Source organism: Hypomesus transpacificus, chromosome 24, assembly GCF_021917145.1.
Source record: "Hypomesus transpacificus isolate Combined female chromosome 24, fHypTra1, whole genome shotgun sequence".
Classification (NCBI taxonomy): domain Eukaryota; kingdom Metazoa; phylum Chordata; class Actinopteri; order Osmeriformes; family Osmeridae; genus Hypomesus; species Hypomesus transpacificus.
The window spans coordinates 3,214,222-3,230,313 of record NC_061083.1 but is presented as its reverse complement, the minus strand read 5'-3'; the positions used below and the strand labels follow the sequence as shown (position 1 = coordinate 3,230,313).

Below are 16,092 nucleotides of genomic sequence, written 5' to 3'. Positions count from 1 at the left end.
GAAGGGTGTGGCTCTACTTTCCCTGGTAGCGTAGGTTGTCAACGAATGACTAATGCGAATGACATGCACGAACGGAACCACAGGGACTAACCAATAAATCAAATTTTATTTAATGTTATGATTGAGACAAATCTCAGTTTTGTAGTATTTACACCATCATTTCTACTTGAGAAAAGCAGCTAGGATAAACGAATCTTGAAGAGTAACGTGTATTCCCAACTCTGTGAACTGTGCCTAAATGTACCCTTCTTGTGGAAGGGGAATGACTTCAGTGAGTAGGCCTACTTAGTTCTACGTACCTGTACAATATTAATGATTCTATTCACATTCGTCTGTACAATGTACTATCCATATTTACAGTGAAACAGTGCCTGAGGAGTGTGTTCCATTACAAGCTAACCCTTTAATTGTGGACAGTCAGCTGACGGCTAGCCCCTTAGAAAACATAGGCATTATGTCGTGAAGCATTGCGGCAAGCAACGCATTCATTTCTGTTATGCAGAATTCGAAGACTGCCAATTATATATATATATATATTTTTTAATAACTGCCAAAATGAACAATAACTACTTGGAGAATTGGTTCATCAACGTCTGTTGAGTTATGTCTTTCTTAGACCTGCAGATCCAAAATGCAGGTTACGAAAGAAAGAGAAAAAGGGACAGTCCATAAAGGTGTTATAAGCCATAGTGATAAGTGGGTAGAGGCTAGGTACAAGATAGGGCAGCTTTATAATTTATACACTCCTCTTTGAATACTCACGGTAAAAGACCGGGCAACTCTTCAAAAAGGATCAAGCTTGAGAATCTGAGCTGGAGATGAGGTCATTAATGTTTTTAGGTTAGCCAGCAGTCTTAAATGTTCCCCCACAACTCTCACAAGAAGACATGTACTGTACATGAAAACATATTGCCCATTTCAATTACTATTCAATATAGCACACGAGATAAAACACCTTGAATAACACGCCATACATGTGCAGCATCCCCCCCAGAACAAAACTTAAAACAATAAATTAAAAATGAATAAAAATGAATTAAATAACAATCATTGTCTCCACCAGATCGCTCTTCAAGTTATAACTTAAACAGTTCATCGTTTGAAAGTTGTAAAACGCTTGTCTCCAGGTGAGGTCTTTAGTAAGCTGCATAAGAATCTGTTTGCTCTCACCTATCTTGACCCTCCAGGAACTAGACCCTTCCAACTCTGCAACAGCGCACTCTACTGGGCACATGTAAAGCAAAGCACCCTACACTTTTCAACAACATTTTCACTGGTGTTCTCATGTGGTGAAACCAATCATCCTCAGTAATTATACCACTTTCTACCTGCAGTTAGGTGCCTGTCAGGTGCTAGTGTAGGCTAGCCATTCTTTTGTCTTCTGCATGTTGCTGCTGAGAGTATGACTTGGTCGTTGAGTAACCCTTAGGGTTAGTCATTATTTGAAATGGAAGGGTATCAGATAATCCATGGGAAATAGCTTGGTACCAAGCCGGGGGTGGCAACATTTATGGCTGGGTTACACGGGGGCGTGTGTGTGAGATGTTAAAATTCAAACACCCCATGAACTGATAAATAAATCAATAATGATGTGTCCAAGAGCAACAAAAAAGAGAGCTTGATTGATCAAATTAAAGACAAACTCAAAACAACATTCCTTCCCTTTTTTGTTTTTCCGGAACCCGTTTGGTCATGTCTGTCCTAATGCAGAACCGTTCTGAGGCGCCAGACTGAACTGGCTACCGAGTCGTTACACTGGGAGCTTTGGGTTTGGTGTGTCCAGCAGCGTCGGAAAGGTCTTCAACCATGTACTCATGTCTCTTGTCATACACGTGACGTCCAGCCCGTGGAGCGGCTAGACCTTGTAGCAGTTTGGGGCGTGCGTGGTGAGCGCCAGCTGGCCGTTGGGCGTCACCTCGTTGGCCTCGTCCTCCAGCAGGCCCGACACGTCCGCGTTGGGGATGCTGTCGTGGTAGCTACTGAAGCTGATGTTGTCCTCCTTCAACTCGATGGTCCAGAAGGGAGCGTTAAGCTTGCGGTTCTGGTACTCGCGGTAGGTGTAGACCCCCCCGACAAAGCCCAGGAGCAGCAGCACCACCAGGATGATGACGGCCAGGATGATGATGTTGAACTGGGTCCAGGAGACCTCGGTCAGGGCCGCCGTGGTGTTGTCCGTGGGGCTGCCCAGGCTGGTCAGCAGGGCCTGGGTGGTGGCGGGGCTCAGCAGGGTGGTGGAGTTGGTGGTGGAGGTGGAGGGTGGGGCGCTGGTGGGCACGGTGGGGGTCATAGTGGTAGAAGGGGTAGCAGACATGGTGGTTGTGGTCTTGGGGGCTTCTGATGTCGTTCTGGTTACTGGGATTGGAATGACCCGGGATGCTAAAAAAAAGAACGAAAGTTAACCATGTTCATTCATGCGAGAGACAGAAATGATGTTTTTGTGATCGTAATTTGCTATCTGAAATGTGCATGTTTTGATCCAGGCCAGTCTTTCTCCCCTGGTAAATGCTTTACCTGGGCGGGTGCAGTTGTGGGCACGGGCGTCTCCTGTGAAGCCGGGGGCACACAGCTGGCAGCGAGGCCCTGTGGTGTTGTTGACGCAGCTCAGGCAGTGCCCGGTGTCCGAGTGGCAGAGCTGGGCAGGACCTCTGGGGTCTGCATTCCCACTGCAGTCACAAGGCACACACCCACCAGCCGAGCTGTGGAAGCCAGCGCTGCAGCTATCACACTGCTGACCACTGTACCCAGGAAGGCAACCGTCACACACTGGGAACCCATTAGAGTCTGCTGAAACAAAAGCACACACACACACACACACAGTCATTATGGAGCTTCAGACAAATGTGACTGTGTTTATGCTCTGCCACTAGAGGGCGTACATGTACCATATGAATGCTTTTTGACATAGTGGACTGTACTTGGATGAGTTTCCAGTAAACATACAAGGAAACTAGGCTCATGTTAATGATTGGAACAAGGGAGGGACAACGCAGAACCAATCAATGTGGGATACAGAGGACAGACTATTCTCAAGTGACTATGTGAACCCTGCCTCGGAAACGGTGCCTGAACTTGCCTGGGATATTTATCTGAAAAACACACAGAGCTACAGCTGTGAAATCCGACTGTAATTCAATTGAATTCTTAAAAAAAACGCATCTTTTTTTTAGGGCCCCATTATTCTTCATGAACATCACATGGCTATCTTCTGCAGGGTCGGGTTCCCTCCCAGCCTCTGCTCCTCAGTAATATGATGCGTCCACACAGGGACCTTCTCTTCCGAGGGCAACGCTGACAAGCATCCTGTCTCCTCCACTCCCTGCCCTGAGGGGGGGGGGGTGACATGCTCCAACACGTCTCGTTCACCTTTCAAATGAGCTGGCCAACTCCTCACATAGCGATAGTGAATTCATGTCGCCGTTTCACTTCGAACAACACCTCTCTGGACTTTCTCTGATTCTCATTGGGTTTCTCGGGGCTGAAGTTGGGCCCAGCAGAGAGACGAAGTGTCATGGCCACTAGGAAGGAAACGTGACCCAGTCAGGACCAGGGCCTGGGACCTCTACACGGAACCTGACCTGGTTATTTACCCAGCAGCCCCTGCTGCATTTCCCTCCGCACCCTGGCAGGCCTCGCTTTCATTCTCACTCCAGTTGTTCTCTCGTTCGCTCTCGCTTAGAGAGTATGTGTGGAGCAAGAGAGAGAGAGATAGACTGGAAGAGAGAGGGAAAGTCAATGTTTTGTTAGCCTAAGGATGAATGAGACGAGCCATCCTGTACCATTGAGAAAAGAGAGGCCGTGCACGGATCATTTAATATGTGTGACCTACATTCTGGACGCGCTACTCACTCGCACCCTGTAATTGCCCCCTCGCTCACAATATAAAAAGATGTTTTGTTAACAAACACCCTACGTCCAATCAGCATATGTGGAAGGCCTCCTGCAGTTCCTTGACATGATACTGCATTGTGGTACCAACCCCCCCCCCCCTCCCCTTCCATTTGTCAGTTGCCAGGGCAACCTGTGCCTGGGGCTCGTGTCTCCATCTCCCTATACAGTTCTCTCCATATGCATCCCATCCTCCATATGCTCCCCCCCCCATCCAGGCTAACAGCGTTTAGAGATCTGCGGGCTTCATCTCATGGGGCTAGCTGTCAGGGAACATCTCGACTGACTCCTCACACACACAGCATCCTCCTCCATAGCTTTCTGAAGGCTGCATGGTGCCCATCCCCCCCGCCCCCACCCTGCTCTGCTGCTGCCTGACTTGCTGTGAAGTGGCCCAGCTGTGCTCATGTGTGTTCCATGTTCAGCTCAGCCTGATGCGTGTCCCTTCCCCTCCCACTGCCTCATGCTCAGTGACGCTGCATAACACCCCCCACCCCGTGGCCCTGGCTGGGCAAACACAACCTGACAGCCTCTGACCCTCTCCACATGGCTGTTGCCAGGCCACTAGGAACCAATGGGAAGCCGTCAGAAGTCACATGGCGGCTGCTGATTGGTCCGGCTGGAGGGTGGGAGAGGTGAGAAGAGGGAGAGGACAGGGGAAGTGACAGGGGCCCTGTCCGTGTCTCTGACTTCAGGGCTCAAACCTCGGCTGGCTAATTCACTTCAATGCTTTTTTTCCAAATCTGCTTGCCCTTAAAAATTATTTTCACCTTCGATACGCTGTGGTTACGCATCTTATCTGCCAGATAAAACAGATATGCTGCTCTGGTATCAGCCGGAATGTATATATCGATGCCGAGGCTACCCACAGGACAGTGAGTCAGCTGAAAAGTAACGACCATCCAAAGCACCCTCGCAGCCCTGACCGATGTGACCCACAGACGAGGAGTGAGGAGCGGACTGACTGGGTCTGGCCGGGGGGGGGGGCCTGGATCCTCACCAGACTGACAGCTGCCGGTGGAGCTGGTGTTGGAGCAGGGGCAGGAGACACAAGCGTCTGTCGGGGCAGCTCCGGGGCTCCGGTAGAACTTGAGCTTGCACTCCTCACAGTAGGCTCCACGGGTGTTGTCCACGCAGTTCAGACAGAGGCCTGTAGAAGAAACAAGAGAACAAATTGGAACTTATTCTGAGGGAAATGGGGGGGGGGGGGTTGTTGCAATGTTTTATTATTATCCCTTTAAAATGATTAATTATTCATTTCATTAGTAAAAGCCTGTGTCTGGGTCTTTATATGATCAACATTAGTACAGTTGAGATTGAGGCCTAGCTTTTATCTGTCATTAATGGGTTCACAGAAGCTGGCCTTGGCCTTCATGGTCGAGTGGATGCAGGATGAAACCGTGGTGAATCCAGGAGGTCATCTGTGGTCTATGAATACACTAAGCGCAGGTAGCCTGATATCTGATATTGGCTGCCTTGTTTTCTATCCCTTGACCTTCCTGTCTGTAAAGGATGCCTCTGGTTATTACGCCAATGCAATCACGAACAAGGACTCAGAGGGAGAAACAATCTGCTTGGATGCAAACGCAATTTGCATCCAAAGTCAAGACTGCAAAGTCCCTGTTTGTCTGGGTAGACACAAGAGTACTTTGCTGTGTTGGCATCCAGTGCTCTTTACGTAATAGCACTGAGGATGGGAAGGCTCGCAGGGGTACTAGAAGTCAAACAGGAGCTCAGTAAATCCACAGCATTCTTCCTCTGATCACAGAAAAGGCTCCTGTGTGCATCTGGCTCTTTATCACAGATGGGGGTTTGAAAAAAATAAAAAATAAATATAAAAAGTCCCACTTCCACCTTTACCCCGTGCATGGCCTCTCAATAACTTTGAGTGTTCTCTCAGAGAACAGCCCTCTGGGGAGGTGAACAGCACACGCTCCCATGTTCATGATTGATAGCCCGTAGGAGGAAGTGTAACCTGTGGTGGCTACGCTTGACCGTGTGGTTTCAGTGTGTGTGTGTGTGTGTGTGTGTGTGTGGGGGGGGTGGGGTGGGGAGGGAAGTATGGCTGCTTACCAGATTGGGGGTGGCAGAAGTTGGTGTGGTTGTTGCACTGGCACGGCTGGCATCCCGTGCTGCTGAAACGGAAGAACCCTGGATGGCATTCGTCACACTTGGGCCCGTACACGCCGGTCTTACACACACACATCCCTGAGCTGGAAGAAAGCAAACGACGCACAGGTGAGTACTTCATCTTTCAGATAATGCGGGGCTCATCAAACAAAGGACTCCCTCATGCTTTGGTGAACTGAGGGCTTGGGGAGAGGACCTGATCCGTTCAAAAAGGGACCCTCCGTGCTCGCTTAGAAAAAGCCTCCGTATTCAGCTAGAGAGCCTCTAATGGGGGAAACGGGATTAGCCATGGCGCTCTATTCGCAGCAGATGATTCCGGGCGATTCCACGCATGAGCTCCGGCAGGTTCCCCTTCAGTGGGTTCTCTCATCAATCCATCTGCTCCCCATAACTCACACTCGGTGCCCTCATCCACCAGACCCTCCGCTCTGTAGGAAGCACGGGCCTCTCCAAGCTGGTCACAATGTCATGGGTTAGCCTAGCCTCCCATCCTCCTGCAGTTCAAAGCTGTCTAGACCTTTCATATATTATTCCATGAACATGTCTGGTGTGGTTTGGGGCTGCTAGGGAGGGTTGTTCTTTGGGGGGTCTGAGTCCCAGACTGGAAGGTTCAGGAACAACATCTGGTCCAAGGCCGGTGAGGCCTTGTTGACAAAAAGAGCAGGGAGGCAGGCATGTGACAGTCTTTCCTTGGAACGGGGGCCTCTTTGCAGCCAGGTTTTCTCATCACACGCCGTGACCTTGAGAGCTGAGTGGGTCGGGGCACCTGTGGGACTCCCGTCAGGGATTCAAGCGGGTCTCAAGTGCTCTCAGTGAGACTGAGGAGGGAGAAGCCCATTCCCCAGGGCCCCCGTCTCCGGCTAGGAAGAGAGGGAGCGGCCGGGCTTGTGAAAGATCCGTCTCGAGCGATCATTCGTTTAAACGCTACTGCCTACGGTCTTGTATTCAATCTGAGTTTGTCCTGAAGTACAAACACACGCGAGCGAATGAAATGAAACGTCGTCCTGATTTACCACTAATGTTGGTGAAAGCACATTTTCACGAAAGTAATAGCAGATTGGTTCAAACAGCTCCGCTGCACTCGAACGTGCGTAGGAGTCGACATGTTTGTCGAGCTGTGTAAAGGATTGCTATCAGCTGGAAAGAACCAATCACGGTGGAGCGTGCTTTCTGTTTGATTATCCAGTCCTGCTCTCACCTACTTAATTCCAATTAGATGTGAGCTCTTTAGTGCCCCACCTCTTGGGCGCTTTCCCAAATGACTTATTTCATTCACTAATGGGTCCTGTCCAAATGCCAACAGTTGCCTGTGTTTCACCTGCATTTTCTCGGGGCTGCGTGGTTAGCCTACTAAAACACACTGGCTGCTGTTGAATTATACATCAGGCCGTCCCACGCGGCCAGGAGAGGGGGGTGGGGTGTGTGTGTGTGTGTGTGGGGGGGGGGGTATTCGTTCACAGAGGGAGGGCACATCCCTGCACCCGTGCTCCCAGGGTTTATTCCAAACTCTCAAGGACGCGCAGCCTTGAGCCAGGCCCGAGCAGCCTTCATCACCGGCAGGATTCATCAACATGGATACAATGGAACAGCGGATGATTACTTTCAATAACTCTACTCGGAGAGGGAGCAAGTGCCATTTGCCTGAGTGTGCGCATGAGCCTCATTCAAATGAGGCCAGGCTTGGGTAGACCACTGCTCTTGAAGCAAATAAGACGCTTCAATGGTAATGCCAAGTGGGGCGTAAGGGCACTGTGGAGAACATGGAGAGGAGATCAACAGCTTTGTATGGGCCCCAGACGCACACAAAGAAACACAAAGACACACACCCCAACAACGTGTGGGGTAGACAAAGGACACGTGCACCGTCACATGACCCTATTATCACGTCTGACAACAACCATCCCCAAAACAGCAAAACAGGGAGCTGAGGTATGGTGAGATATGGTGGCCACATAGAAAACCGAGCAGGTTTTTTTCCTCCTCTCCCCTGAGTTGTGTAACCAAATGTGGCGAACGCTGTATGGCTGTTCCCCACACCTCTCTCCCTGGTGAAGAAAACGCACAGGAAATGTAGACGCGCTTCCCCCCACGTCAGTTCCAGTGATTCAGTCTCTCTGATGTAAGAGGCTTTTCTATTCTCGCCAAAGGACAGCAGATGGTGAGAAAATCTCAGAGTCTAATATGTTTTCACCGGGACAGTGTCGCACACGACAGTAGCACCCCTCTGAGCACAGATTGATGGCCCACCTCTCTCTCATCTCTCTCTAGCTGCCCCTCGCCCAGGACCCGGCCTGGGACAGAACCTACCATCTGTGGGACGCTTCCAGCCTCTCCCACACCAACTCTTTATGACGGCATGGCATTACAAATGGCGGATACGGGCAGTGAACAGATTGTCCCCCTGACTTAGGATGGAAACACAGAGGGGGAGCAAGGCCTACACAGGGTTCCAGTGAGGGATCCTTTTTGAGTTGCTCCCACAACAGTATCAACCAGAGGCATGAAAGGGCCAAGGGGCTGGTTAGGGGGGTGGACACTGTGCATTCCAGAGACAGCTAAGACCTGGATATTATTATAAGGCTTGTCCCTCCCTCACAATGAGCAGTAATCCTAGGTTCCTGTTCATGCCTCATGAACGCAGACTTGTGTTTTCTCCACTTTGACAGGGGGGAGGGGGGAAGGAGGGGTTTGTTATTGTTTTGGTTAGGGTTTCGCTAGGATGAAGGCTCAGGCGGGCCAACCGCTCTGCGTTAGAGCTGCATATTAAGTAGGTCAGTATTACGTCTCAAACGAGGCTTAACCCCGTTCCGTTGCGCTGCTGCCATGGTAATGCCGGACATGCTCCGCGCATGCCTCAGGCATCACAATAGAACATAGGAGCCCCCCCTGGCACAGTGGCCAGGGGGGAGACATCACAGATTCTTCTTAAGAGTTGTCCTTCACCTAGGGGGAAGTGAGGCCGACAGGAGAGCTGCACACTGATCCACTCTAAGCGGGGCCCATTGCCTGTCTGAGCTGCCAGCACCAACGATTCAAAGAGAGGGCATTAACAACAAGGGCCAGGAGTTGTGCTTCGTTCTAAAGAGGGGAGGGCTCAGGATCACACAGTGGGTCAGTTATGTAACGCAGCTCACAATGTGATGGAGGTCGTAAAGGAGCCTCTGCGCTCCTCTGCCATCGCGGCAACAAAGCCGCCCCACTGGGCCCGTGGTCACACACACTGGCTTGGACGCCGTCGACCGTTTATGTCAGTGTGTGGTCGCCTGCAGCTGGCCCGAGTTAGCGGGCAAAACAAACGCATGCAGCAACGATCCACGTCTGTTTCTGTCAGAGCACCCAGCTGTGGAACTGGAGCAGGGGCTTGTCGGATTCACTACTGTGCTCTTTTCAGCACCCTAAGGAAACCGACACTACAGCTTATAAAGGGAAGCTTGTAAGTTACTTCAGGTCAGGATACAAGCTAAAAGTCTCTTAAATCAATGTAGCCAACAAAGCTATGCTAAGGTGCCAAACATCTGTGTTTGTGTGTGACCCTGACAAACCTGGTTAATAATGATACAACCCTTTCACTGTGGAGAAAACATTTTGGGCATGCCACTGGGCTGTATAAATGTCTGATTTACATGTAAGAGAGAAAGGGCTGCTGACGATCATTCAAATCAGGCTACTGTATGTGAGACAGTGAGACCAAAAGACCAGGCGGAAACATCTGCACCCACAATCAATATTTCATTACCAACTGTGGCACCATTCGATAAAAAAAAATGATGTGCAACTTTGCAAACGATGCCTGGAAGGACTGACCCAAATAAACTATTGATACAACTGTTATGGCGGAAGGAAGCTATTTCAATCAGACCAGTTTATAAAATACTGACAAATTACATTCCTAATTTCCTTTTATCTGCCTAATGGACTAAATTGGATTACAGAGCAATGTCAGTTAATGTGGGCCGAGAGGTAAATAGCCAGTAAAGTTGCTGTATATAAATTCATGAACTCAGAAGGGTACACATTTGAATCTCTTAGCAACAGAGAGCTTTCCGCAGAAAAAAAAAGTAGAGGGTCTCAAATCATCTGAAGGCGTGATTGCTACCGGTCTGTTAAATAAAGTCCCCTTGTACACATACTGTAATAGGGAAAGTGGCCATCAGAATCTTCAGTCATGCTTGTGAGAAAACGTAGAACAACAAAACCTCCCTTTTAGCTGTGAGCAGTAAAACAGAGCTGGGCTTTAGCGGTTCCCCCTCGACACCCTGAGGAATGAGACCAAACTAAAAGGAATAGGAGGAATCTGGCAGATTCAGACTCGTTTCGCCCTGTCCTGGTGTCTACACACGAGAACATTACAACCTACTTTATTCGACCCTGACGAACAGTGTGTGTCATTCGCTATCAGCGGTTGGTTCCTGAGGATGTCCATAGGTTCAGTCATTATTGTTTGTTATCAGCATGAGCAAATCATCAACCTGAGGCCCTGAGTGGCGGTCAGTTACACTTGCTGTGACAGACAGACCCTATTGACCACGGCTGTTTTCCTTTTTTTTGGGCCCCCTGTGGATCTATTTTGGTAAAGTGCACAGCGGGACACAGTAAGACTCTCTGCATCTTACAGACGAGTGATTTATAACAAGGCTGCCTCCTTCCAACATGGTGGACAGTGCAGGCCAAGTAGGCTGGGGGCCAAATAGTGGATTCTTACTACAATACTGGCGAAACACCAACAATAAAATGGAAAACATCTCATGGGTATCCCACGGCGATAAAATATTGATAAAAATATTATACAAAATGTAGTCAACCAGCAAAATAATTCAGTCTAAATATTCCATTCAAATTTCTGACAGTGTGTATGCTGAATGTTTCTGAACCAGTGCATGGTAGATACAATGAATCTAATCTCATTCTTCCTCTGTGGTTTCAATACCATGTGGACCTGGTGGTACGCTGAGCAAACCTCAGCGAATGCATTTATATTTCCATCCAATTATAGGATGAACGAGACAATAAGCGCAATCTGTGGGCTTGACGCCCTGTCACTAAATAAGAGACATTCCCTAAAGCTGAAGCCTGGAGGGGGTCTTGGAGCTGGCTAATCTGTGTAAATCATAGTGATTACCCACTGAGCGAGCTAGGCTGTGCTATGCTAGTGTGGCTAGCACTGTTTATAGTAGGCTCAGACTGTCTGAGAAGGATCATATGTGTGCTTTCGTGTGAAGGCTTCGAGCCACAAACGCCCCATACTCGTTATCCACTTCATCTGAGTTTTACTGCACTGCACATCGTTCTATTACTAGATTAGGCAATGATGATGCAGGTCATATGCTTCGGTTCTCTTCAATAATAACACCATGTGTATCTGGATTGAACGTCAGTCTGTTCTTCGGAGTCGATTCACTGTCGTTGACCATGTCGCAACACCATATATACCTCATGGATTCTTTCTGACCAGTCACATTCCTTTCAATGGTTAGAAGCAAAAATACAGCAGCTATTTTTACCATGTTCCTAACCCACACACACTGCCTTCCTCCGAGTCGAGCTTCTTACGATAAACAGAAAAACTCAGTGTAAGTTATGGTGTTTGGTTTGGCTCTCAAAATGGAACCGAGAGCGGACCTCCACAGTCTCCCCGGCGGGCGCGGGGGCTGATGGTCTCACTGGCTCTGCTACTGATCCAGATGAGCAGGGGAATGACTCCACGCGATGACTCAGAGGAGATAAACAGAATGCTCGGGGGCCAGCAGCCAAACACCAGAACACCCTTCACTCATACAGTTCAACATTCCTCAACTCAATCCCTGACCTGTACCTAGATAAGACTCGCTTGGCTATGACTGGACGGGTGACGTGATCGTGTCAAAGTCCTGTGGTGTTGGTGTGTGAGGTGGACAACGCTCTCACCTGTCACAGAGGGGGTTCACAGCGCCGAAGGAATCACAGCCGCAGGGGAGGCAGCCGGTGGTACCGTTGGTGAAGTGGCCCTCCTCACAGTCCTCACACTGCAGGCCCGTGTACCCCGACATGCAGGCACACTGGCCTGTGCTCTGGTCACAGTCGTCTGGGTCCAGAACCCCTTCGCTACTGCAGTTGCAAAGAACCTCTACACATTTGGACAAAGAAGGGAAGGGGAGGAGAAGAGGACTGCGTTCAAAACACTGACCACACGCCGATACAATATTCAATGATGATATGCGTGTGCGGCCTATGCATTGGATCCCGGCCTACGAAGCCATACGTCGAGATTTTACATATTCAAATTCACACTGCGTGTTGCAAGGGTGGAAGATGAGCCAGACATGTGGATGACCCTGTAGATTGCTGACGGCTTATCTATTATTCATCCAAGCTCAGGTTTGGTGAGCAGCCACAGGGATGATTCCAGACCCCCCCCACCGCCCCTCTCTCTCTCTCTCTCTCTCTCTCTCTCTCTCCCCCTCTCCCTCTCCCTCTCCCTCTCCTTCTCACTGTGTTCTGCTTACCAGTGAAAAAGAAAGAGAAAGAGAGATGCAGAGGGGGAGGGGGGGGGGCAGGCCAGAGAAGTGCTAGAGACGGTCCTGTGGTTTTGTACTGAGCCATAGCGGGCTCAACTGCTTCATGAGGAGTTTCATAAGGAAGTTTCCCTTGAGCTCTCGTCTGTTATTATAGGAGACAGGTTGCTCTAAGTGTAACTCATAGGGGTGACAGCCAAACAGCACTGCAGCACTGTGACCTACAGTCTACTGTAAATCATTACTTAATGGCTGTAGTTTGCCGATATGGAAACATGGCGGCGGTCACGGAAGAAGAAAAAAAACATACAGCTGAAATTGTTTGTGACCATGACCATTATGTTAGGGGTAAAGGAATGTCCTTATGGCTACATGTGTTCACTTTTATGGTTACAGTATAAGAATATGTTATAGATTATCCTGTACTTTGATTTTCTGGAGGTTGTTAACATTTAATGAGATTTAGAACTGTGTGTCAAAACAAAGGAAACGTTGCTTGGTCAGAAGTATGCCTCTGTTATGAGACAGGTAGCTTTTGAAGCAAACAAGATCCACTGTGTACAGTATTTGGTTTGGCAATATTTTGGGGGATTGCTATGGAAATCAAAGTCTGCTTAATGTAATTTTCTCTAGCTGTAAACATTAGGCTTCCCAATCTCTAGCTGCTGTTACAGAACCTTTATGTAACAGTGCAAAGGCATGGTTATGCAAGCCTGGACAGCCTTGTCGGCTTTCCACTTGTTCACAGAAGTCATGTCCTATAGAGAACTGTCGGCCAGTATCTGCCCCTGGACAGTGAGATCTCGTGCAACTCAGATTACCACTTGTGCCCACACACACACACTTTACTTGGTCTTTTTAGCCTGGAGGATGGGACAAAAGTAATGTAAAAGGAAGACAAAAAGGTATATTTCCCCTGACTAGACCTAGTCCCAAAATATAAAAAATAATAATATATAATGTAATTATAAAATATAAACCTTTCTCTGGGCCTACTTTATGATAGATTTAGAATAGGCAGGGTCAATTCAATTTGGTGAAACCAGGCTGAACAATTGGTTAAACCACCAAACTGGTTTGGTATGTTTTTTAACAGAAACTGTGGGTGCAGTTTGGAGGGAAAATAAAGCAAGGGATCTTCACCTCACCTGCCCATGGTTGGGTTTTTTTCCCAGTTAGGTAACCTGCAAGTGTGGTTGCATGGTTCAGGTATGCTACAGACAGACATGTGACAGATGAAAGAAATAATAACAATTCCGTAACATGACTACTCTATCTCGCTTGACACACCCTCCATGACAGTGTTTATGTTACAAAAGAACAGGAACATTTGGTTGTCTAACTCCCGTTCATACCTTTGTACTTCAATACAAATTCCTAGTTTTAAAATAGGCTAGGGAGTATGCACTTCACAATGATGACTGGTAGAAATCATAGACACTTAGGGAGGAACACTTGGGCGCACGTCAATGACACAGATCCTTAGACAGTTGTTTGAGGTGAGGCATAAACCAAGGTGAACCTATTGTTTACATTGTCATCTGAGATGTACCAGAGTGACCTTTATAGCTTAACAAAGACTTGGGCACAAATTTTGGCAAATAGGACTGACAAACTGCACAGCATAAGACACACTCTCACAGTCCACAGTGTAGCGGCAAATGTATAGTGTTGTATATTTACAGGAGTAAACAGACTTCTGTCAGCAGAGGCTCAGTCAGTGAGCCCATCATTGCACATTGAATACATGAGGCAGAGAGGTGAAGAAAGGCACAGGGGCTTCTTGGACTGGCCATTTTGGATGCGGTATATCCCCCCCTCACCCCTTTCACTCTACGGATGTTTTTTAGACATAATGAGATCAAACAGCTGTCAAAGCAGCAGACGCTCCTGGGCTTAATTTAGTGGGCCAACGTCTACGAAAACACCTTGATAGAACACGCTTCCTGATTGTGGAGGAGGACTGTGGGGGATTGGATAAATAGACAAAACAACGGGGTAGACCCCCATCACCCCCCACCCCCTCCCAGCTGCATTAGGCACAATGTCAGCTCCTATAATAAAAGGCCCTGTTCAAAGTGGTCGAAATGTGATTATTATTCACATTATTATTAATCGCAGGCTACACTAGATGTACTACATTGAATGATTGCATGTACAATGAACGTTCCCACGATTGTACAGAAGGTTAAAATATACAATTTGGGAGGGATAAAGGCGTCCATGATACAGGGTAGCATATCCATTGTTGCAATCTGACAGATTATTCGGCCGCATTCCATGCGTCAAGGCAGTGCAGAGAGCACTAAAACGTCTTACAGTGGTTAACTATTTATAATAAAAGAAACTGGTATTGCAACCATTTTGAAACCTGAACGTGCTGTGATGATAATTTTTTTTATCGTCATACATTGAGGCATGAGAAAATGTATGTATTTTTTTTCTCTCAAATGGAGGTGTTGTTTGGAGATACAGCTGAACGTTATGCATGCATATTTCATATAAAATAAAAGAAACTCACCTTGACTATTTTCGGTTGAGGTAATATGAGTTTCGATTATATCTGCAGGCCATGCATTATTAGTGGTACGCTGTGAAACCATGGAGACCATGGTCTGCATCATTTTTTCAGGGGGGAAAACTGATGTTTGTGCATCAGTGGATCTTTTGCTAGAACCAGATATTCTGGAGATAAAAGCTGTTATTTGGTCTCTAGTTGTTGATATAGATTCTATGCTCGGTGTAGTTGGATCTGTTGTTGGTGGCTGAAAGGTGGTTGCGGTTCCCGAGACATGAGATGCAGAGACAGGTCTCGTATTGCTGGTCACGCCGGTAGAAGCAATGCTGGGAGAAGGTGTAAACCCAGGCAAAGGGCCTAGCACAAATCTGTCCTCAGGTAAGCGATTAGGCATGATGGTGTAATAAGACTCCAGAGTCTCGGAGGCTGAGCGAGGCTTCCTGGAGATAACATTAGACGACGCATCGTAGGGGTTGACGCGCGGTGCGGCTTCAGAAAATCCAATATACACATACAAAATAAATAGCAAAGCCGGATATATGTACATCATTAAGGACGTTAACCTCATACTTAATTTCAGCTCTCCATGTAAAGCCCTAATAATGGTCTTTCTCAGACCTTTCCCTGAATGGACTCGTTTGCGTACTCCACCATTGATGTCCTCGGCGGCTGTACGATTATTGTATCAAGCGGCTCCCGTGTTTCACATTCGGTGCAACCTATCGCGAATCACTGGATTGCCATAACCATTGGCCAATAGGATTTTAAGGGGAGGTGTTGGGCGTTGTTATGGCTGTATCCGATTTGTTGTATTCAAAAACTCCGCCCACTAGACCATCTGTGGGTACCGAAACGCGAAAACCACAGGGGCTTTCAATAAGTCAGATATTAAAAACATTCCAATTCCGACTGTAAAATCTTTCCTGATGATTTCATTTCTTCAAGTAAAATGTTAATAGTAAACAGATTTGGCCTTAAACAAACTCATTCCAACACTTTCAACAAATGCCCAAAGGGTTATTCCAGAGTCGTTTACAGTAGGCTATGTTAAATTAAACTGGCAGCGCA

The 16,092-nt window shown here is 47.9% G+C and overlaps 1 protein-coding gene across 2 annotated transcripts; it reads right to left on the bottom strand.

Annotated features, from left to right (window-relative positions):
* Nucleotides 1–87: 87 nt before the first annotated feature.
* Nucleotides 88–15,722, bottom strand: LOC124486566 (multiple epidermal growth factor-like domains protein 9). 2 transcript variants are annotated; one of them, XM_047048261.1, is made up of 6 exons: nucleotides 15,028–15,722; nucleotides 11,920–12,118; nucleotides 5,959–6,098; nucleotides 4,886–5,035; nucleotides 2,512–2,784; nucleotides 88–2,376 (listed from the first exon to the last, which is right to left on the bottom strand). In XM_047048261.1, the coding sequence occupies exons 1-6, from the start codon at nucleotides 15,590–15,592 to the stop codon at nucleotides 1,856–1,858; spliced, it is 1,848 nt and encodes a 615-aa protein (XP_046904217.1). In that variant the 5' UTR covers nucleotides 15,593–15,722; the 3' UTR covers nucleotides 88–1,855. The 2 variants fall into 2 exon arrangements, with proteins under 2 accessions (XP_046904217.1, XP_046904218.1); XM_047048262.1 differs by having other exon boundaries at nucleotides 2,512–2,781; nucleotides 15,028–15,721.
* Nucleotides 15,723–16,092: the final 370 nt, after the last annotated feature.

Excerpts from the sequence above, each read along its gene's own strand:
- LOC124486566 (XM_047048261.1), bottom strand. The coding sequence starts at position 15,592 with ATGAGGTTAACGTCCTTAATGATGTACATATATCCGGCTTTGCTATTT. Across the intron at positions 6,099-11,919 it reads GTGAACCCCCTCTGTGACAG|CTCAGGGATGTGTGTGTGTA; the intron begins GTGAGAGCGTTG and ends GCTTTCTTCCAG. Across the intron at positions 2,785-4,885 it reads CACCGGCAGCTGTCAGTCTG|CAGACTCTAATGGGTTCCCA; the intron begins GTGAGGATCCAG and ends CTTTTGTTTCAG.